Below are 23,597 nucleotides of genomic sequence, written 5' to 3'. Positions count from 1 at the left end.
TTAGCGTTTAAGCCTCTTATAGAGTTCGGCCCATACACTAATTAGTTAATTTGCTTGCCACTCAACAAATTCCTAATTATTATTATTTTTATTTTTATTTTTCTAAATGAATATTATATGTTGAAATTTTTCGTGTCAATAAAAATATGAAGAATATTATATATTTTTATTCTTTTTATTAGCCTCCCACCATCTTTGAAATCGAATAGAAGTCAACAATATTGATGTCAGCCACGGAGACTTTGGGTTTGACATAATAGTGGCGTAAGATGTCAAAGCATCATTCTAGTCTTCATGCCTCCCCTATCATTTGTTACACTTCGCCTTTGGTCCAAATTAGCCAATTGACTTGATCAAATAATATTATATTCACCCGAATACAAATAATTTAATTGATGCAACTGTTGAAAGTACATGATTTGTCATTATTAACATTTAATGATAGAATAGATATACATTACATGCGTTTGAGATTAGAACTACCCATTGACCGTTGACTATCGTAGCACCTACCATTTGATTTGGTCAAGTCCAATGCGATGCAGCAAACCGTTACATGGTCCGCAATGCCTCGGGGTTGAACCCGGTTTGGAGTCTAATTGGGGACTCGAACCGGACGTTTCAGCCGCCTCGAGCACGTGACTCGGTCAACTGACTCGAAAGCGTTTTACAGCGGAACGCGATATATAAATAAGCGCACAGTCCTTCCTTCGCTCACTCCACCTCGACCCTTCTCGGTCGACGGCAGCAGCTCTCCGGCACCCTAGAGGACGGCGGCCTTCGGTAGCCCCACCCTGTTGCCTGCTTTCTAGGTCTGTCGATCTTCTCGGTGATTCTGTTCTCGCGACTGGCGGGGTCAAAAGGGAGTGGAGTGGGGGGCGGCGGTTTCTGGAGGCGAACGCTGGCTGGGTGACTGATCGGCTGGGTGTCTTCGTGTTCGGAGGTGACTTCTGCTTCTGGGTTTCTCGTTCTGAGTTCAAGACTGCATTTTTTTGTTTCTTCGCCATTAAATGTTGGTTTTTTATTGGTGCACAGCTGCTTGTTTGTTTCCTTTGATAGGGATAACAAATCCGGATTTGTTTTATAGCATTGATTCAATTGGATCATCTGATTTCTTATCTGTTGTTGGTTGATTTCTTTTTTAACACAAGTTCCAAAGAGTGAAATGACATGTTTCTATTGAAAGTTGATGTTTTTGACCTCTAGCACACTAATGGCTATGCAAAAACTTGAAGATAAATCACTTGATTTGGGTGTGGTCACCAGTTCTTTGCAGACAACAATTATCCATAAGTTCAAGAAAAACCCTTTCAGCTCAGCTTGCATAGTGTGAAACACGAGCCAGAAGCATGGAACTCCGCAAGTCTTGATCTGAACGTCTATGCTGATCGATGTTTATTTAGTTTATGAGCTTTGATAACGATAGGAACGGATATGTTTCTTTATCTGCTTTGTCTTAAACTGATGCTGATATATTTCCCTCACTAGTTTTTACCTTTGCAGGGAACTCAGAATCCAGCATTCATCGCACACAGGAAAATCTGATAGTTTATTAATTCAACGATGACTTGTTTCTCTTTCATATTCAGAAGGCAAAAAACTTCAAACTGGAAGCGTGGTCAAATTGATGAAGGTAGACATGCGGTGGTTTATTGTGATTTAGCTTTATGTTTCTTTGCCTTCTTATTGAAGATAATGCAGTTGGTTCATTTGTCTCTTATATTGTCAAAAGTCCATTCCACCTTTAGTTTAAGCTTTGATTCTTTTTTTTTAATCAGACATTCCAAGAACCGAAAGTGTTAAAATCTACACCTACAAGGAATTGAAAAATGCAACGGATGATTTTAGCCCTGCTAACAAAATTGGACAGGGAGCTTTTGGTTCTGTATATAAGGTAACTTGCATAGACTTCATAGTTGTCTGATTCTGTTAATTTGATAAACATTCCTTATCATATATGGTGTATGATGTAGGGAAGGCTTGGAGATGGAACAGTTGTCGCTGTAAAGGTCCTCTCTGCTGAGTCAAAGCATGGAGCACAACAATTTCTGACTGAAATCACCGTAATCTCTGGCATCATCCATGAGAATCTTGTCAAGCTGTTTGGTTGCTGCGTAGAAGAATCTCACAGAATACTTGTCTACAACTATCTTGAGAATAGCAGCCTTGCACAAACACTTCTTGGTACCATATTCCTTTCTTATACCATTTATTTAGTATCCGTGTATATTTAACAGCAGACAGGTCTTGCAATAAATTGAGCATATCATTATTGCTTTCTTTCAGGATCGAGCCACAGTAGCACTCAGTTCAACTGGAGAGCACGAGTCAAAATTTGTGTTGGTGTTGCTCGTGGACTTGCATTACTTCATGATGAAGTCAGGCCTCATGTCGTTCACAGAGATATTAAAGCGAGCAATATTCTTCTTGATAAGGACCTCACACCAAAAATATCTGATTTTGGTTTAGCAAAGCTTCTTCCCGCAAATATGTCTCATGTCAGCACACGAGTTGCTGGAACACTGTAGGTTCCATTGCTTTTTTTAAACTTCCTATAGTCTAGTTTTTGCTGCTTATTAGTACAATGCCACTGGCAGCAATCTCCACATTATTTGGCTCAAGATATCACTGGCATTCTATCTTTTTTTCTTTTTCTGAAGTCTTCTGTTTCTTTCTTTGCAGTGGTTACTTAGCGCCAGAGTATGCAATTCGTGGACAAGTGACAAGGAAGTCAGATGTTTACAGCTTTGGTGTTCTTCTTCTAGAAATAGTTAGTGGCAGATGTAACACCAACACAAGGCTACCCTATGAAGATCAGTGTTTTCTGGAAAGGGTAAGGCCAATATTAATCAATTATGAACTAAAAATGGTGATTATATTGCATAAATAGCAAGTTTTCCATCATACAGTCAAGCATTTTTTGTTGCTGAAACAATGCTTTCATTGCATCAACTTCCAGTGTGTTGCAGTTGGTTTTGAAAATGATCATAATGCACTGCACACAAGTGAAACTTGATAATCATGAAGTTATGTCAATCCTGATGATAGTGAAGGACTACCAAGTTGTTTGCTTGATTGTATGCCAAATTTAATTATTTACTGTAAGTATCATAACAAAGTCAATTGCATGCCTTAACTTGGTTAATTGCTTCTGCATAATATTTCTATCCCTTTCCCTCCAATGGCAAACAATCTTAGATCCCATTTGATTTTCATGTGACAAGAAAATGCTATACTGGGAATTGAATATCCAGCGTACATTTGTCTCTATGTTATGTTGTTAAGGAATGTCCAAACAATAAACAAAGAGCGGTGTAATAAGGACGGAGGGCATATTTTGAGTACTAGATGTGTTATCCACTACCTTTGCTGGATGTGTGGAGATTCATAAACTTGTACAAGGGATCATCCCAGATTTTATGACAAGATGAAGAAATAATGAGAGGTTTATCAATTGGAGCTTAATGAATCGTATGTTTCCAGTAGCATGATAACGCCTTGCTGGAGATTAAAATACAAGGTAAATTCTATTTTTGGCCTTAGATATGAGTATGTTTCCATATTTATGGTATATACTCATACTTGCTTTTGGTGATCCATATCTAAGTAATCAGATTTTTTATCAACTAGATATCGTCATCTTCTGATGTTATATCTGTGCCATGTCCTACTTTATTTCCTGTGTATAATTTTAGCATTGTCCCAAAATAACTATTGCATAGGCAACAAGTCCTAGAACCTCAGTCTAGTAATGGAGGTGTTTGCAGCTCATGGACCCATGTTGACAATCATTTTAGCAAGAGCAAAATTTCAATAATGATAGATTGTGCATAATATGAAACATCCATGATCATGAGTTTAGTTTAATTATTAAAGTTAATTTAAAGATTAATTTTGCCTGGTGACGACTGCAGTCAGTAAGTTATGGTGTAACGAGGAAGAAGTTTAATGCTTTGTTTTTGCTTCTTTAGCAATCCTCTATCTATTTTAGAAAAGCAATATGCTTTTTAGAAGATACACATAAAAAATAAAATGGAAAATAAATCATCCCTGTTGCCTAAAAGTGTTCTAGTTTACTGCTATCGATTGTTTCTTTACATGCATAATAAAATGATTTGGAAACTTCAAATAAATGATCTGTTGTACTTACTTGTAGGTAAGCATAAGTTAAGAAAATAATTTCCTAACTGGATACATAATATAATAAAAAAAATATCATGCAGTTCCTTATGTCTTTTTAGTGGTTATCCTGAATCTGGAAACATGGTTTACAAATGTGCAGTCCCCAGGCATCACAAATGGATTTTTGGTCATGCAAACGTGGGCGCTATACAAATATGGCAAGCTGGTGAATATCATTGATAGTTCTTTAACAGATGATTTAGATATTGAAGAGGCATGTAGGTTCCTGAAGATTGGACTTCTGTGCACACAAGACGCGATGACGCTTCGGCCCTCAATGTCCACTGTCATCAAGTTGCTGACTGGTGAAAAGGATGTCAACTATGAGAAGATCGTAAAGCCTGGTATAATCGAGAATTTTATGGACCTTAAGATTAGAAACAAGGATCCAATGAATAGATCCAAGGTCATGTCATCCTTTCTACACAGCTCACCCTCGTCATCAGAGAACACCACAGATGCATCCATGACCTTTCGCAGCAATATCCGAGGACGAGACTGAAAGCCAGTGAACATAGAATTGAAAGAAAGAACTTTCAAGAACTTTCAAGGTACATAATCATGTAGAAATCAATGTAATTCCCTTTTTTCCTTGAAAGAAAATCTATTTGATTCTTTTTTTTTGCATATCGTAGATTTTAGGTTCTGTATATATTCATATGGATTATGGTCAAAACAGAACTTGGATTATGCCGATGTTTAAATAGTAAAGGGAATTGTTGATTGATTTAATTAGCAAATTGAAAGATATACCTTGTGGAGTGATAGTTCAATGCCTTCCCAGGGAAAGCCACTTGTATATGCAGAAACTCCAAAAATCGAAAAACTGGATATTTGAGATTTCATATCTTTTCAGCCTCTGATAATACATCAGTTGGAAAAGAAAAATAATTTACATATATTTTGATTTGTCCTTCTCTGAATGAACCAGAACACAGACTTGAAAATGGTTTTCACATGAAATATTTTATCATTGGTACCTTTGTGGTAGAAAGGATCAAACACAGCCTATTTAGATCTCTGTTCAGTCTTCTCTTTCAACAAATGGTAGAGGGCATTGTGATCTGTAGTTCCTCTATCAAAAACATGGGGAAACAGAATTGAGATCTGAGATGAGTTTGATTGATCTTTCGTTAGTTCGATACTCTATGTAATATGATGTCTATTACATAATTGGATCACATTAATAATTTCTTTAGCTTTGGCATGGACTTCGGAAGGAGTTAGGAATGTAGTACTTAAATAAGAGGTAAGACATAGAACACTTATAAGATATTTTTAAGTGCATATTTTTTTATCTTACTTCATGAATTATGATATTATTTATAAGACATAGTGGTAACTACCTCACTCCATCATATCACTCATGATTGAGTTAGATGTAAGAAATACCCTATAACTTATAGATCATGTGTCACTATTTAGAACATGCCTAAAACTATCTAGAACATGGTAACTACCTAGATAACTACTATGAATCAATTCTTAACACTCCCCCTTGATTCATAGTTACATATACTGATTTGCCACATGAAATAAACATGATTTTGAACTGGAAGCGACTTGGTGAGAATATCCACAACTTGTTCATTTGTTCCACAATACTTCATTACTATGGCTCCACTTGCTACAAAATCTCGGATGAAATGATAGCATATCTCTATATGCTTCGTTCTTCCATGAAATATTGGATTCTTCGTCATTGCAATTGTGACTTTGTTGTCACAAAATATTTTTGTTGCTTTTTTTTGTCCTTGATGAAGATATTTAAGAAATCTTCTAAGTCATATTGCTCGATAAGCTGTTGATGTTGCGGCTACATATTCTGCTTCTGATGTCGATAATGCAATTGTCGCTTGTTTTTTTGAATTCCAAGATATAATTCCTGATCCAAAGCTAAAAAAATACACCATTTTGTTCCAGTGTATATGGTGCTGTCAATTCTCTACGAATACCATTTTCTTCACAAAAAGAATTAGATTCATTAGATAAAAATTCACCATCTCTATCTGTCCAAATTGTCTTTATGTATCTACCACTTTACCTTTCCACAAATGTCTTGAATTTTAAAAAATTATCAAATATTTTAGATTTCAGTTCTAAAAAATATACCCAACTCATGCGGCTATAATCATTAGTAAACAATAGAAAATATTGACTTCCACCGAATGATTTTATATTCATAGGTCCACATAAGTTAGCATGAATTAATTCAAGACAATTAGATGCTCTCCATGCTTTTCTAACAAGAAATAATTTTTTACTTTGTTTGTCATAAATGCATCCTTCACATATATCAAGTGTATTAATTTTAGGTAATCCAAAAATTATTATTTTTATTTAACAACATTAAACCGTTAATGTTAAGGTGTCCATATCTTCAATGCCATAAATTAGACTTATTCTTTTTAGTTGCAACAAGAGCATGCTTTTCAATATTTGAAACATCAAGTGGAAACATCTTATTTTGCATCATATAAACATTTACTATAATTAAACCAGATTTTTTATCTTTAATAGTACATGAACCATCATCAAATATAATTGAATATCCATCATCTATCAATTGTCCAACACTCAATAAGTAATGTGATAAACTAGGAACAAAAAAAATATTATCAAGGTATTTTACCTTCCCTTAACTTGTCTTCATCTCAATTGTTCATTTCCCTTCCACTTTGATTTGCTTGTTATCTCCAAGTCTAACTTTCAACTTATGAGTTTCATCAATATCTCTAAAATTTGATCTTATGCCTGATATATGATTAGAACATCTACTATCCAAAAATTAAATATCATTTGAGATATCATTAACTTATGAATGAGTCATAAACAACTTACTATTTTCTTCATTTTCCTCTACATATCTTGCTTGTTTTTCTCTTTTCCAACAATCTGCCTTCATGTGATCAAACTTTTTATAATAGTGATATTGAATTCCACTCTTGTAATTTTTTTTATCATAATTTGATTGATTTTGTTCATTATGCCCATCAAAGTGTCCTCTTCCTCTTCCTCTTTCATTTCTTCTATCACGAAATCTTCCTCTATCATGTCCTCTTCCTATTTATTTTTTATCTTCTTTTGAAGTAGAAGACCCCCCCTTAACTTGAAATGCTTTTTCTTCACTTTTTTCAAGTGACATATTCAACCTTGCTTCATGTGCTTACAAGGAACCCATTAGTTCATCAAATAAAAATGTAGATAAATTTTTTGATTCATCAATTGCAGTAACGACATGATCAAATTTCGGAGTTAAACTTCTCAAAATTTTTTCAACAATTATATGATCATGAATGAAGATGTTTACCATAAGATTTCATTTAACTAACAATTTCAGTCATTCGAGAAAGAAAATCTTGCACCGATTCATTGCTTTTCATAAACAAAATTTCAAACTCACATTGAAGGGTTCGAAGTTTTACCGTAATCACCCTTGATAAGCCTTAAAATTCATTTTGAAGTATCAACTAAGCTTGCTTTGAGGTTATCGTTGCTGTAATTCTTGAGTCTCATGTACAGCTTATTAAATGAAGAACAATGCCTTTGAGTCATTCTTTCTATTCTCCCTCGGCTTGAATTTTTCATTTGGATCTGCATATCCATTCTCTATTAAGTCCCAAAGATCCTGAGACTTGAATAGAGTCATTCATCTTGATACTCTAAAATTCATAGCATTTGTCCGAGAAGATGAGAATAAGGAGTTGAGACATGAAATTATCATTGAAATCCATAATGCCCAGTTTAAATTGAAACTTGGCTTTGATACCATAAATGTTCGAGATGAAGTAAGAAAACGATAAAAATAAAATACTACGATGTAATTAAAAAGAATCCTTTGAATTAAGAAAACCGATGTAGTATTTAAATAAAAGGTAAGACATAAAACACATACAAGATATTCCTAAATACACACTCTTCATCTTGTTCATAAATAATGATCCTATTTATAGAACCTAATGGTAATTACCTAACTCCATCATCTCATACATGATTAAGTTAGGTATAAAAACTATCTTATAACTTTTAGATCATGGACTATTATTTAGAACATGTTTATAACTACCTAGATAATTACTATAAATCAATTCTTAACTCTTCTCATCCACGCAATTACTCATCCACACAATTACTGGAATCACTTCATAGTTGTGCTACTAACTAAAGTATGTTTCTTTCATAAACACTAACAAACATTTCCACTGTGTTTTACTCTCTCCTCTCTCTTCCCTGCCTTGAATCCATTTCTCCCTCTTCTGACTGACATGGTTTTTCACAACTGCACATGCATATAAGCATCCTGGTATAGCTGATTAGCTGCTATAAACAACCCTGTACCACTTCTGTACCAAAAGGTACTTTTGCTGTTGTCCTTTTGCCACCCTGGGTGTGCAGGCAGGTTCTTCTCTCTTTTTCTCTCACTCTCTCTCAAAATGCTCAACTGGCCTACTGGGCTAGTAGGCTGGTTCTCTTAGCTCCTTTGCTGTTGTTGTGTCTATCCAGTTAATGTCACTTGTGTTGGATTCTTCTGCTTTGGCCAGAAACCAAGTGAGTTTGGTTCCCTTCTCTCTTCTGAGGCTGGCATCATGCTGGGCAGGTCATGCTCAAACTGCTTCCAGGATCTCAACTCAGTGCTTGCTCATTGTCTACAGTGTTGGTTTCAATTGCTGGAAGGTCATCAGCAGGTAGTTTCTTAACTAGGATAAACTTTGTGAAAGAGAGACACTGCAAAAAGCAGTCAAACTTTTGAAATCTCTCTCTCTCTCTCTCTCTCTCTCTCTCTCTCTCTCTCTCTCTCTCTTCATTTCTCTGTGTTTAGTTATTTGCATCACTCAAGATTCCATGTCTCTTTCAAATTAGTGTTCACCTAATGCTAAAAAGTGTTACAGCTACAGACTATCAGTCACACCTAAAGCATCTCTTCTTTGAGTGTCTTTCTCCATTTAGGACAAAGAAATTGACACTCGAACAGCATGCTTTTGAAGATAACCATTTCCTTGACAATAACACAAAAGCAATGCCATCTCCTTGTAGATCCTAACACTTCAAGTCCATTCTGTCTAATTCTCTATCATCTCTTAACCTAATCCCAGAGAAGAAGAAGAAGTCCTAACTAAGCACGTCTTGTTTTTAGCTTTGTGTAAACCATCGATCGACATGATTTATTACAAATAGAAAGATTGTTTCCATGACTCAAAAGTTTAAACCGCGAGGGACGTCAGCACTACATGAACTTCCATAGTACCTTGAAACTACTCCTATCAAAGTAGGATCAAGTTTTTTTTAACTATCAGACATAGAGATCTAATGTATGAGATGGTGGATTTGTTTAGGTGTTTGTGTTATTTAATTGGCTAAGTTCAAAAAGTTTTACATAAAATCATACTCAATTGGAACGATAGCATGACAAAGAATCTAAGATTAGATTAATCAGGTGATATCGGCTGTAAGGTATGCATCGAAATGCTATCCCAAAATTCTTTAGGATGCTTTGATGACTGATGTTTTTCTGTTCATCTTCACACGGTCTCGGCTGGACCTCTTCCGAGAAATCTACATGTTGATGTAGTTACACTCATAGAATGCTTGTGCATCTTCCTAAGTACATCACAGCCTCAAGCATCATGTGGAATATATTCCATCTGAGGAGCTTGTACTGCATCATCAGAACATTATTGACCTCAGATCTTGGATCCTGCAGGAGAAGTCCCTGTCCATGGAGATCCTCGGTGCTTTAAGATGTGCATGTGACCTCAAGTTGAGGAGAGTAGTCCAGTCGAGCTGCTCCATTCTCTCTGCACCATTTGTATGTAAGCTTTGGTGTAAGCATGTGGAGGGAACGAGCAGAATCGCAGTATGACAGATCGATTAGCAAGAAGAAGAAGAAGGAAGAGACCGTGTGATGGAGATGTGTGTGTGTGTGTGTGTTGTGTATATTATATTACATGTATGTCTTGGAGACAGGGAAATAGGGTTTCGGAGTACTTGATGACGGATGGGCTTCCTTCCCTAACCTTGAAAATTCCCTTTGGATGTCACACAAAGCTGCTCAGACCTCGGAAGGGTAGAAAGCTGGCAACCCTCTGAGCCAAAACACTTGGGCTCTCTTCTTGCTTGCACTGCCACCAACAAAAGCAAGGCATAAAAGTATGGTGGTATAGGAGCCCCTCCAACCCAGCGGAGGGAGCTGCTGTGCTCCACCATGCAAGAGATAATGAGAGAGAACGAACAGCAGTAGACCACTCGAAGAACACCTGAAGAGAGACTTGGAACGGAATGGTTTCAGATTGAGGCGTCAAATTGAGCTTTGAACTCGTGTTTGATCGTTGAACTCGATTGTGGCTTCGTTGTAGGATGGAGGAGTTGTTGAGAACAGCGAAGCTGTTGTTGATATCACTGGCTGTAGGAGATGTCGGTGTGATGATCAACTGACTGCATGAGAGGAGATGGGAGCTCCCAACTCTTGCAGCGAATGATGCGGACGTCATTTGAGCAAGTTCAGCAGAAAGACCAGAAAGAGAAGGGAGAGATTTGAGATGTTACAGAGCATTCTTGCTCGTGATCATGTTGTTGTTCTTTAAGGAGATCCGTAGAAGTGAAAGACTACTTGGAGGGACTGACACATCTGAGATCTAGCAGACAGAATGGACTAAGCATAAGAACGGAATCCATAGTGCAGACCAGCACACAACGTAAGCAAAGAGAAGATATGATGGCATCCTTACTGTCAAGGCTGCTGGATCCAAATCCATGTCGTGGATTCCTTGGTTTCATCCATGTTCATGTAATGCAAGAAACTGAGACCCACTTCTGTATCATGAGCACGACTTGTAGTGAGCAGAAGAACACCAACTGGAAGTCGCATAGGCTTCAATGAAATATGACTCGGAAGCATATAGAAAAGATTGTTGAATCGACTCAAAACACTTACTCTTAGACTCTCTCTCTCTCTCTCTCTCTCTCTCTCTCTCTCTCTCTCTCTCTCTCTCCGTCGTGAGGTTGGTGACTAGACCTGCAAAAGAATGAAACCTTCATCGAGATCAAACTTAAAGTATATGATCTCTTACATAAAATGACTGCAAGATCATGCATAGAGAGAGAGAGAGAGAGAGAGAGAGAGAGAGAGAGAGAGAGAGAGAAGGGGGCATGCTTGGCTCCTTGCACGCCACCCACAGTAGCCAATCACTCCAAGGATTGGTCTATACGTGTGGCATACAGGGAGCCAGGCACAACCCATTTCACCTGTACTCTTCCCAACATCTCCTCTTCTTCTCTGCATGGGTGAAAGAAAGAGAGTAGAGAGAACAACCCTTTGTCATCTCTTCTTCCTCTCAACGAGAATGAAGCCCCATAAAACTCTCCCCATGGATACAAAGAAACACCACTGGATCTGCAAACCCAATGCCACCTGATCTCTGAAGAAAAAGAGGTAAAGAGAAAGTGGAGGAGAAGATGAGGGACTAAGGTTGAGGTGTAGAAGTTTTATAGCCCTGGAGGAGGAGGAAGAGGAGGAGGATTTCCTTACTGAAAAGCAAATAGGCATTAAAATATCACCCAAAGGAGGCACTTTTTGTGGTGCAAACTCACCACCCACTGCGGGAAACCCCATCCCACCTTCCCAAACTGAGCAAACCCTAGCAGGGGCTTAACTGGTTCTCGACATGGACATGGCTGTGGGATTGAGCTTGGAGAGAGACGAAGGGGGAGAAACTGTGAAGGTTTTGGTTCCCAGCTTGCAGGGCTTGAGGGCCAACAAATAAAGCTAGCTACTGGCTTTCTTCACTCCCCTCTGTGGGATCTTTCTCTTTCTCTTCTGCGCTGGGGTTTGTCTGGTGCACTTGGATTAACTTCAGATTCTTGCAGCCAACCTCACCTCACCCTACCAATCAGGGCAAAAAAGAAGACAATATTCCTTATGTATTCTCAACACTTTGACATTTTCTCCTCATACACATGATGTATTTCTTCTATTTACAATGCTTTCATTTTATAGTCAATATATATAGTTGAGACAACTAAGCAGAGAATAAACTTTTTGGTGTAACCATACAAAGTGGGTTACCAATTGCTTAATGTTCATAAAAACTCTACTTCTCCCATTTGCTCAGCTCATAAGTGCAGCTAATGAAGCAGTAAATAAGTCAATCTAGCATTGACTGAGAGCCAAATATTAACTTCTGAATGGACAACAATAACTAAATGATGAGATGGGCATATCATGTATTGGCTTATAACTTTCTAGCTTAAGATTTTTCAAGTTATATGGTTGCACAAGTAACATTTCCCAAGGTCAAAACGAAAAGATCTTTAAGGAGTGGAGAATGAAATTGTTTGCATCATCTTAACTTGTCAACTAATGTCTCAAGTTCTCATCATTTCTTTTTGGAGGTGTATTCAATGAAGATGTTAGTGCCCATATAGTTATTTAATCAAGTCATATCTGCTACTTTCTCTGCAGAAAGATGAGTAGAGATTTGGAAGACTGCATGCAGTAGGATGTCATTGCTGCATGTGTTTTGATGATGATGATGATCCTAAAACTCGAGGACATATCTCAGGCAACTGATGCAATTCCACAGTGAGCAATTAAGATTAATTTGGAAAGATGAATGCTTTTCGATGCATATATGTAGTTCTCATAATGCAAAGGAGAGACACTGGCAGAAGACATTAAGGCATCGACGATTTCATTGTTTGGTGCAGAAAACCATCTGTACATATGAAGATCAAGATCATGCATACTCGCTGAGTTCACAGAAGGCATCACCAAAGAAGACATGCATGGAGTTCTTAAACCAGCAATCTGGTAGAGGCAATAAACCATGGTAGTCTCGATCACCTGATGAACATTCAATACCATCTGCATCGGCACTCAAACCTGGCAAAATGACCCATGTATTTCTCGCATTTAGTGTGCCAAATCCACCGACTTCTCTGCTGCACGGAACACGAAAGTCATGGTGACATGATTACCATCAAGTTAACGAGAGAGAAATCTAGTGTTTGCGCCATCAACAACTTCCATGGTGGTTCATGATTCTTCCGTTCCGGGCAGCAAGCTCTCGGAAAGCGGTTTGTTCCTTGAACTCGGACGTCTTTCGAGAGCACGAGTCGTGTTGTTTCGATGCATTTATCCCTTGCGAGACTAGTCCAAAGGAGATCCACCGAAGCTCTGTGGACGTGTCACGAGAAAGCCATTAGAGCTCCTTTTCATGTTTGACCAGGAAAAGAAGGGATGGAGAAAACATTTTGGTTGGTCCGAGATCTCTTTCGACGCTTACCAGAATCAAAACTCTTCTTTCCACTGTTGTGATGAATCAGGTGATAGCTCAATTACGTGGGTGTTTCTCCCCACGCCCCTAACAACATCTCAGTTCATTACCTTCGGACAAACGATGGAGATCAGCACCTGTAGCTCACCTTGCTGAGATGCAAGACCTCGCGGCTCGGAATCATTCTCGGAGCTATCCATCATTCGCTTTTGATCAGCTCTTGTTCAAAGAAGGCAGGAAGAGAAGGAACAAAGGGACACTAATGATTCTTGAGGCATTCCTATCAAAAAGGAAAGTGACATGGTTGATATCATCTCTCGTGCAAAGCGGATCAGATTGGATCCAACTCAAATCTGATGGCCGGAGATCACCACTTTTGGCACCATCAACGCTAAACTCGATCTAATTCAGGTATTGATTGATTACATGGAGGAAGAAGGGGTCAAACGGTCAACGGAAAACGGTGGTGCTTTACATGATAGCATCATCTGCCGTGGAGGACCGCGATGGACGGTGGAGATGGGGAGTGGTGTCGCGCCAAGCGCGGCGTCGCTGTAAGATTCGGTGTCCTTTTCCCGACAAAAGGGAGGAAAACTAAGAGGACAGGCGAGACAAGACAACATGACAAATGGCAGTCTCGCTTTTTTTTACAGCTGGGCCACAATCTAAATGAACACGTGTCACAATCTCAGCCGAGGAAATCAAATCTTATCAAGCAAAACACAAAAAAGAAAAGGGTTTGTGCACTCTTTAATTTTATTTTATTTTGGTCATAAGACTAAGTTAATAAAACTCATATTTTTCACTATTTGTAAGATCAGATAGAGTGGGAAATGGATATTATATATTTGCCATTTCACATGAAAAAGAAAAAAAGGAAGACTTTTTATTTCTAACTTAAATATATATATAATATGGATATATTATGTCATTAGGAATCATATAATAGAGGTGAGATGGTGATGGGACAGTCGAAGTGTGAGCATGGAATGCAATGATAAGAGTCAGCGAAGGGGCTGTGACCCGCCTTCGCCCCTCTCGTGAGGAGCAAATCCGGACATCACTAGTGAGAGTATTATGGTACCGTAGGCTTGCCATGGATAGCCTACTAAATCATAGGCTTAGGAAAAAGGAAGCCAGTGGTGTTGTACTCTTTTGACTGTGGAGAGCTCACCATTGGATCATCGTTTGTTGTCTTTATCAGATAAAATTAGCTGATATTTTTAATTATAATTATAAATTTAATTTTATATATAATTTAAATAAAAAATTATCATATATAAAGATCGCACATTAATAAAAAATTATGTCGTGGCTCAAACTCAAATATAAAATCATGTCTCAATCTTCGTCGTGATCTTTACTAGATAAACTAATTGATATTTTTAATTATAATTATATATATTTAATTTAAATAAAATTTCGAATATTGATAATTATATTTTTGGCTCAACTCCAATATAAATTCATATCTCAATCTCCATCACACTTCTACTTTAGATAAATATAAGAGGGATTGGATCTCCACATGATGCTACAAAGACTAGATAGACACAAGCTAAATTTAATTTAGTTTCTCCTTTAGCTCCCACTAGTGGGATGATTAATGATGTACCTTTATATTTTTAATTTTGGTTCAAGCTTTTTGGAAAGGTGTAAGCATGTTCCCTCTCATGACCAACAACAAAAAAGAAAAGAATAATTGTTCTTGGATTTGCACCCTTTTGTAATTTAAAGCCCCGACAAGAAGAATTTGAAAGCTTGGAAAAAGTCACTTTGGATATAAATGTAATGCGTAGGTAGAGTGGTTGACACATCTTTTGTGGACTTCATATATAACACATACACACAATAGAATACAAGTGTGGGTTTGGAAGGGGATAAGAACAAATCTCATGTCCCTTCACTCTTTGGTCAAATGAATAAGACTGACATGTAAAGTTGTGGACTTTCCACCATGGTATAGGATTTTGACTATTAACTAAGCATATAAGACTACTCAATCAAGACAACAACAAAAGGTTAAGACAAGTTAGTTTGTGCAGGAAACAGCTTGCAGGCTCCAAAGCTTTGTTGTTCTCATTACTTGTGCCACCTAAATCACAAAGCAACTAAGCAATCTTAGGTGAACATAATACTACATACACCATGAGCATATAGATAAGATGGGTAGGAGGGTGATGGTTTTTGGTGCTAAATGTTGCTTTTCTCAAATGATCCTTTTATTCCATGGGGGTTTGAGTTCAGTATGGACTTGATGTCATGTATGAACTCATTATCTGAACATATCAGGTTGTTCTACAGATTGGAACTGAATCTCCTTGTTTCCTCAAACAGAAACTTGTAGGAACTCAATATATATGATCTTAACACACACACACACACACACAATCTTGATGGGCTGATAAGTGAAAACTTGACAGTTGCAGCAGCTCACATAATATATAACAACAGGTACAAAAGAATTTGAGCAATTAATACTAAGTTGTCATGGAAAGTTCAATATATATGATCTTAACACACACACACACACACACACACACACACACAATCTTAATGGGCTGATAAGTGAAAACTTGACAGTTGCGGCAGCTCACATAATATATAACAACAGGTACAAAAGAATTTGAGCAATTAATACTAAGTTGTCATGGAAAGTTCAATATATATGATCTTAACACACACACACACACACACACACACACAATCTTAATGGGCTGATATGTGAAAACTTGACAGTTGCAGCAGCTCACATAATATATAACAACAGGTGCAAAAGAATTTGAGCAATTAATACTAAGTTGTCATGGAAAGTTCAATATATATGATCTTAACACACAATCTTAATGGGCTGATAAGTGCAAACTTAACAGTTGCAGAAGCTCATACTAGACCTCATGCAGATGTATGAAGAACCACAGAAAATTCTACTCAGAAATATCTTTATCATTTTCAGGGACTAAAACCAAAATTGACAAGCATAGTTAGGTATGTTTGAATCACTTATATTCCCTGGTTGGTTAGCCAGATGAAAATGTGGTGAACTTAATTAGTAATTGCAAAAAAGGGAAAAGGATATGGATGGCTACGACGAAACTGGACATGCAAGTAAAAGAGCATGACATTTCCAAGTCATAATTCTGGAGTTCAAGCCAGAAGAACATTGCAGAGTATGTAGATTTAACAACACTGAGACTGAATCATCAAGAATAAAAAAACAACAGTTGTATACTATCACCACCAAAACCTCATGCAATTGAGAAATCAGTTAGATAAGAAAAAGAAGTCTCCATGTTACCTCGATGGTATACTTTGTCTAAAGAGACATTGACTACGAGAGTGCAGAGTAGTATCCTGAGCCGATGCAAATTATTGAGTACTCGAAGCAAAAAAAAACCAGTAAATGTGTCATTTCATGAACTAAATGCAGCAACACTTCCTGACTAACCTATGATTTATAGCCGGCGCACATTTGTTTGCATGTTTCAACAACCCATTACTACACGGATGTAAACAAAAGCACCAGCTCTCTCTGACAGCATATTCTGCTCCTGCTTCACCTGTGTTTCCATCTTCACGACACCAAAGTGCAGAACAATTATTTCCACCTCGAGGTGCTCTATGACCACCACTCACTCACTACATGCCTTGAATGCAGCCATCTTACAACATTCCGGGTGTTATTTTCCTTATCATACTTCTCAATTTCATTTGTAGGTTGATCTGCAGCATGAAGCTTATTATTTCACAAGCAACCAAAGGGGGAGACCGAGTATCCCTACTGCTGCCAGGATAAGTATTCCTAATCCTTCTTCATGTCCTTGTTTCAAGGTTATACTCATCAACAGACATTGAAAAATCCGTATGGCTTGACATGCCCCTTATAACGTAATAATTCCCCATTTAAAGAGAAGCCAGAACATAATATCCTAAACACATTCATATCCGGTAAAGTCTCCCAAATGCCGAGTTCTGAATTGTACAACTTCAACAAAAGATGGTCAGCCATATTTCACAAACCGAACAGACAAGAAGGTGAGTTTGTAGTTGGGTATCTAGGCCAATCACAACTCTCCAAACTGTACATTCAAATAGCAACCTGTTACTTCCCCATCCATAAACAAGAAGCTGGGTCCCGACAGTAAGACTCCTTGTCTGAAAAGAACCAGCTCCTGATCCTAAAATCCAAAAAACTGCAAGAGAAAACAACTCAGCATCAACCATGCTTATTGCTTGCTATCACAGATCACAACTGATGTACGCCAAGAACATGGAGGGCCTTCTAGATCAATTTCTTTCTCTAGCATTTGACAATGGTGGAGAATAAATGAGGATAATACTGGTAGACTGTGTAAAGATTTGTTATATTTCCGAATGAACAAAGTTACTCCAGAAACAAAAATATAACAAAATGACTTCTGCATTAACAACCCATGTCTTGTTAATGAATAGTTCAAATTATTTATTCTGATTATTGTTTTTCTTTTTTTCCCAAGCTGAATTCTTACCTGTTGCAGACTTGTAGCAATCCATTAGTCAATCTAGCTATTCTCATTCGATTTTACAATTTTAACTTATTCTTATTACACCTCCATTATTCCCAAATTACCTAGTTTCCTGCCTAACAGATAGGTTGAAATGCCGACATCACACTAACATGTATTTAGCATGAATGCACCCAAGATTGCAAATAGTCAATACTACAGTAATAGAATCTCTGGTCTAACATTCTATGCAGAAAAGCAATAGTGACACAAGGATCCTACCATTTGGAGTGAAAAAAAATAAAAGGACATAACAACATGAAAATATAGAAGAATTTGCAAACAAAATTATACCTAAAACAAAAATTGCCTTCCAGGGATGCAGTCTCATGCTGGCTATCAGAGGCATTTATATGTGCCACAGGTCCACACATGCCACAAAAAAAACACAAAAAAAGAGGGCCCTGGTGGTGGTGGCAGCAGTGTAAGAGAGAGATGCAGAACCAAGAGCAAAAAATAAAATCATACCATAATTTGGTACACATATCTGACACTTTGGGATACTGGCTGAGCAAATTGCAGTAGCCAAAGTCATCATGGAAGAGGCCTCAGACCAAAAAAACATCGATGCCCCAATGGTTGAAACAAAAAAGAAGCCAGTTTCAGCAATAACTATAACATTGAATGCAGTCAAATAAATTTATGATACCCGTCCACTTTAAAACACACCAAGAACACCTAATATGTGTGTACCGATTCTTTAGGGTTGAAATTCACCCAGGCTATGACCTGCTCTATTCGTGGGTTAATATATACTACAATCTTTTTGAAATGGCTTTCCTTGCTCAAAAGTTAGGTCTAAATCATTTCACATACTATGAACGAGTCTCGAGCCCATTTAGCATTATTCTTAGGAAGTAAATTAAACCTCATAATTGTCCTTGTACTAAGATGCAATGTTTAAGAGTGCTAGGCGCCAAAAGATGCTAAGATCCCAAAACTCCCGAGTTATTAGGCTTAACTAAGCGCTCGCCCGAGCGAAGCAAGACGCTCCCGAATATTAAAATTTATAAAATTTATATTCTGATTAATAAATATGATCACAAAAATAAAGATAACACATCAAATTGTAATCATATAAAGTACCAAATTATAATGTCCAAATTCTAATAACAAAAATATCAAAACAGAAGAAGATTAACATCAGATTCAATAATCATCATAATTAACTTCATCATTTTTAAACTTATCATCATCTTCCTCTTCTTCTTCAGTTGATTTATATTCCTTTGGTTCAGCTTCATCAAAATAATTGTCCTCCTCTTCAACAATGACAAGTGATGAATGTAAGGCTGTTGCACTCAACTTTGCTTTTGTGAGTTGTCTTGTGCATGTTCTTAATTCTCCAACACCTGAAACTCTTGTCACATCTCCCCATGTCAAATTATTATCTTCAAATATAAACTCGTCTTCGACATTTTGCAAGTTAGCACCCGCTTCTCCCACCAACCATTCATTTGAATCATCAATATCTTGTGATGAGATTGGATCAATACCATTTTGCAAATTATAACGAGCCTTTAGTGCTTGATTATACTTTATATAGATCAGATCATGCAATCGTTGATGCTCCAACCGATTTCTTCTCTGCGCATGAATCTGTCATGTAACATAAATTAAAAATATATTAATACATCTATCTGAAAAAGAATATCTTAGTTGAAACTAAAATATTCTTATATACTCACATTCTCAAAGATACTCAAATCTCGCTCACAACCCATCGTACCACAAGTCAAACTCAGAATTTTGATAGCTAATTGCTGCAAGTTCGGGGTAGAATTTCCAAATAGATTCCACCATTCAGCTGCAAATTTTAACTTCATTATTAACAATAACATACTATATGCATTTACATGATGTTAATTATATAAAGTTATAAATACCTGGGGATAGCGTTGTCCTCGATCGAATTGCCATAGGATTTCCAAAAAGACCCTCAGCCTTCTTATATAAAGATAATTCGTTGATAATCTTATCTTGAATCTCAATGTCTGGAACCAATCTTGCAATGCACTGATATAACACAGATACAACTTCTACACTAAACTTAATGGAGGAGTCTTTATAAAAGAATTCTGGGTTTAAATAGTGTCCTGCTGCATGTAGTGGATGATGAAGTTGACATTCCCACCTTTTATCTATGATCGCAAATATATGCTTATACTTTTCTTCATTTCCACCAAAAGATTTTTGAATTGTTTCCTTAGCTCTATCCATAGCCTTATAAATATATCCCATTGCAGGTTTCTTTTCATTATATATAAGCCGAAGAACTCGAACAAGAGGGCTCATTACTTTTAACGTATATACTATCTGATTCCAAAAGAATGACATTGAGATAATATCACTGGCTCTCTTACCTTTTGCATCTTTTGCCCATTTACTTGACACCCATTTATTCGAGGTAAGCATATTTATAAGGTTGTGTTTTTGACGGTACACACTTTGCAATGTTAGAAATGAAGTAGTAAATCGTGTGACACCATACCTTACTAATTCTTTGTTGCTTGTAAATCCTCTCATCATATTCAAAGTCCCAGTATGACTATATAAAAATCCAACGAGAAATATCGCTCTTTCTAAAGTCATCTTGATATATGAAATCTTTCCAATATCCTCCAACATTAAATCGATACAATGTGTCGCGCATGGAGTCCAATACAAGTGTTCTCTTTTTGCTTGGAGTAATTCACCTATGAAAGAAAGAGGATAATAAAATTGATAAGACATAAGAGTCATATAGTTCTTCTATTCAACTTGGAGACATAAAGTAATTAAAAGTTTTAAACATTCAAAAGATAGATCTTACCAACTAAAACATAGTTGCTTCCATTGTCAGTTATAACTTGAATGACATTTTGTTCTCCAATTTCTTCTACAAACTTGTCAAGTAACTCAAATGTCTTTTCTCCAGATCTTATAAAGGAAGATGCATATATTGACTTCACAAACATAGTTCCTAAAGAACAGTTGACCATAAAATTAATTATACTCTTTTGTCTCATATCGGTCCAAGCATTTGACATAATAGAGCAACCATGCTTTACCCATATGTTCTTGTGACCCTTCAACAAATCATTTGTGTACTCTAACTCTTTTTTCAATAATGGACATCTCAACTCATGATAACTTGGCGGTCTTAATTTAGGACCATATCTTCCAATAGCTTCAATCATCTCTTTAAAACTATCTAAATGACAAGCATTAATGGGAATTCCAGCTTGATAGAAGAAGCGAGCAATGTGTTGTATCGTTCTTGCACGTATTTCCTCATCACAATCATCATTTATACTTGTTTGTGTTAATTTTGCTCCTTTTTGACCTCGTATAACTTTCTTTGATTCTTGAAACATATACAAGTCCATTGGTCCTTTTTTAGTCTTCTTAGAAATCACAACTTCTTTTCCTTTTTTGTGAGATATTCTTTTCCCACTAGCATTGACATTTTCTGAATGATCTACCCCTTCATCATCATCTCTAAGATATTGAATATCATCCTCGGGTGAAATCTCATAAGATTCATTTCTTTGTGTTTTTTTATCATTCATATAAGCCAGTAATTCTTCTTTTACATCAGGTGGACACATTTTGCATACTGATACATTCTCGAGGTTCCCTACTTGATGTTGCTTTGCATGAAAAATGCCACCTCCAGTAGTTTTCTCGCAAAAAATACAAGTCACCACATTAGGATCTTTAGGATCCTTTAGATAATTGTATTTCCAACCGGGATCCTTTCTTGAGTTTTTTGCCGATGAATCTTCTGAATTACTCTCTACACTTGTCATTATTCCTGAAATATAAAAAAGATCAAACATCAAGGCCAAAATACATTATGAAATATGTTAATAACAACAGATCATGTAGTATGTTGCAAGCCTATAACTACAAGGTGTTGTTTGTCCTAATAGGGTGCTTAAATCCATCGATCAGGATAATAGAAAATCCTAACAGGGTGCTGTTTTGCAGGAAATAAAAGAACATATCAAAGTTAGTAAGATGAAAAAAGAAGCAAGGTTTCAGTATAAAATAAACAATTCTGAATGGAAATTGAAAGTATTCTTTATTTTGATAATGAATTAGCTTTTTTTTTTCATTATTGTATATAGTAATAAACAGTAAGAGGAAGAGTGGACAGATAATCACTGAAAAGTAAGAATGAAAAACAAATCATATAGTAGGTCACAAGTTGGGAAATTTTGTGCCCAAAGACGTCCAATGCAATAATCTAGCGTCCATCGTATCCCCTAGCAAACCAGGTTGAGCTTGAATGCATAAAAAAATCAGAAAGCTTTTTACCTTAAAAAAAGCTGCTAGTATCTAATTATCTGAAATGAATCGACAAGTCAAATGCTCTAGCTAAAACCACCTTAAAATTTGATCAATTTGCTCAGATCCAACTTGATTAAGTTATTTGGATCAAGTAAATGGGTTTGACACAAACCAAATTTATTATTGAGTTTGAGAATCTAGTGGTTGAAAAACCCATTTCATTTGATTGATGAATTCGACTTAATGGGCCCAAGTTTGGGTCCATCCGAATGCAACTCACCATGCTTAATAACCTAACACTATCACCACCACCAACAGCCGTCTCCTTCCACACTCATCACCAGCAGCTAGTTGCCAGTTCTACACATTTACTTTCCTAATCCCCCCCCCCTTTTCTCTAATACTCAGTGTGCTGCGGTCAACCATTTCTAGAACAATGTAGAAGAGAAAATAATCCACTTAAAAATTGTAGGGCCACCATTCAATAATACATACCAAGAGAATTAGTTATTCTGTACGACGTAATTAACTATACTATTCTTATTCGAGTCGTGAATGTGTCGAAACCACATATTATATTGGTTACAACATCTGACCTCATGCCCCTTTGGCTACGGGACGAATCCTTGTTCCATTACTTAATCGTCCAACCAAACAACCCTAAAACTGGATGTAACTCACTCACCATCTCAATTTCCGCTCTCGCATCCTCTACTCGTTCTGTTCTTATCTCACCCACATTAAATCCATTTTCAACACCTATAAGCCAAAAAGGTGCAATCTTTCTTTCGAAAGAGGCACCCTGAACCAACAAGAAATTTCAATCCCGGTGTGGAACACCACAAAGAACAGTTAAGAACAAATCTTTTCAATAAGGAAAAGCTCCACGGATCCGTAAAAGGCGCAAACGTCGAAAGAAAGACACGATTACAACCGACAAAAGCTTGCAAAAGTGAAACAAACACGAACGACATCAAGGGCGAAACCTAAAATACACGATTATTCTTTGGTTAGGGTTCAAGAAACAGACCGCAAAGCGACCGAGGAATCCGAGAACGGAGCAAAGGTACCCGAATGGAATCGCGGATACGACCAACCGGCAACGTAGAAGCGAGCCTTTCACTTCGAGAGAAGAGGACGAGGCGGCCGGCAGCGAAGGAGGGAGGGTTTAGTCCCATTTCCTTTTACACTTAGAGCCCTATTATTGTTTAATTTATAATAAAGCCCCTAAACTTGCACACGCGGGGATATGCCGATAATTAATGAAAGAAAGGACCTTTATGAGAAAACTGTCCTTAATTAATTCTATTAAAGAGTTTAAAAG

The 23,597-nt window shown here is 37.0% G+C and overlaps 2 protein-coding genes and 1 long non-coding RNA gene across 10 annotated transcripts; 1 reads left to right on the top strand and 2 right to left on the bottom strand.

Annotated features, from left to right (window-relative positions):
• Positions 1–713: 713 nt before the first annotated feature.
• LOC135618829 (cold-responsive protein kinase 1-like) lies at positions 714–4,809 on the top strand. Of its 3 annotated transcripts, none has more exons than XM_065120131.1 (7): positions 714–943; positions 1,504–1,633; positions 1,779–1,894; positions 1,974–2,184; positions 2,287–2,524; positions 2,683–2,833; positions 4,283–4,809. In XM_065120131.1, exons 2-7 carry the CDS (start codon positions 1,564–1,566, stop codon positions 4,682–4,684), a joined length of 1,188 nt encoding a protein of 395 aa, XP_064976203.1. In that variant the 5' UTR covers positions 714–943; positions 1,504–1,563; the 3' UTR covers positions 4,685–4,809. The 3 variants fall into 3 exon arrangements, with proteins under 3 accessions (XP_064976203.1, XP_064976204.1, XP_064976205.1); XM_065120132.1 differs by having other exon boundaries at positions 1,489–1,633; XM_065120133.1 differs by lacking the exons at positions 714–943; positions 1,504–1,633 and having other exon boundaries at positions 1,979–2,184.
• A 4,777-nt stretch (positions 4,810–9,586) lies between these two features.
• LOC103993626 (uncharacterized) lies at positions 9,587–12,044 on the bottom strand. 6 transcript variants are annotated; one of them, XR_010489180.1, is made up of 3 exons: positions 11,114–12,044; positions 10,908–11,034; positions 9,587–10,814 (listed from the first exon to the last, which is right to left on the bottom strand). It is a non-coding gene; the product is annotated as an uncharacterized LOC103993626 (long non-coding RNA). The 6 variants fall into 6 exon arrangements; XR_010489181.1 differs by having other exon boundaries at positions 10,908–10,992; XR_010489177.1 differs by having other exon boundaries at positions 9,587–11,034; positions 11,114–11,194; positions 11,492–12,044.
• Positions 12,045–16,841: 4,797 nt separating this feature from the next.
• Positions 16,842–23,451, bottom strand: LOC135619482 (uncharacterized). Its single transcript, XM_065121537.1, has 5 exons — positions 23,304–23,451; positions 20,811–21,794; positions 19,885–20,694; positions 19,687–19,805; positions 16,842–19,597 (listed from the first exon to the last, which is right to left on the bottom strand). Exons 1-5 carry the CDS (start codon positions 23,449–23,451, stop codon positions 19,148–19,150), a joined length of 2,511 nt encoding a protein of 836 aa, XP_064977609.1. The 3' UTR covers positions 16,842–19,147.
• Positions 23,452–23,597: the final 146 nt, after the last annotated feature.

Source organism: Musa acuminata, chromosome BXJ2-8 (assembly GCF_036884655.1).
Source record: "Musa acuminata AAA Group cultivar baxijiao chromosome BXJ2-8, Cavendish_Baxijiao_AAA, whole genome shotgun sequence".
Taxonomy (NCBI): Eukaryota; Viridiplantae; Streptophyta; class Magnoliopsida; order Zingiberales; family Musaceae; genus Musa; species Musa acuminata.
Note: the sequence above shows the minus strand (reverse complement) of the source record. Positions and strands in the feature narration are given on the sequence as shown.

Coding starts and splice junctions, on each gene's coding strand:
- LOC135619482 (XM_065121537.1), bottom strand. CDS start 23,451: ATGGGACTAAACCCTCCCTCCTTCGCTGCCGGCCGCCTCGTCCTCTTC. Junction 21,795..23,303: donor GATTCCTCGGTCGCTTTGCG/GTCTGTTTCTTG, acceptor TTTATATTTCAG/GAATAATGACAAGTGTAGAG. Junction 19,806..19,884: donor GAGGACAACGCTATCCCCAG/GTATTTATAACT, acceptor TAAAATTTGCAG/CTGAATGGTGGAATCTATTT.
- LOC135618829 (XM_065120131.1), top strand. CDS start 1,564: ATGACTTGTTTCTCTTTCATATTCAGAAGGCAAAAAACTTCAAACTGG. Junction 1,634..1,778: donor GCGTGGTCAAATTGATGAAG/GTAGACATGCGG, acceptor TTTTTTAATCAG/ACATTCCAAGAACCGAAAGT. Junction 1,895..1,973: donor CTTTTGGTTCTGTATATAAG/GTAACTTGCATA, acceptor TGTATGATGTAG/GGAAGGCTTGGAGATGGAAC.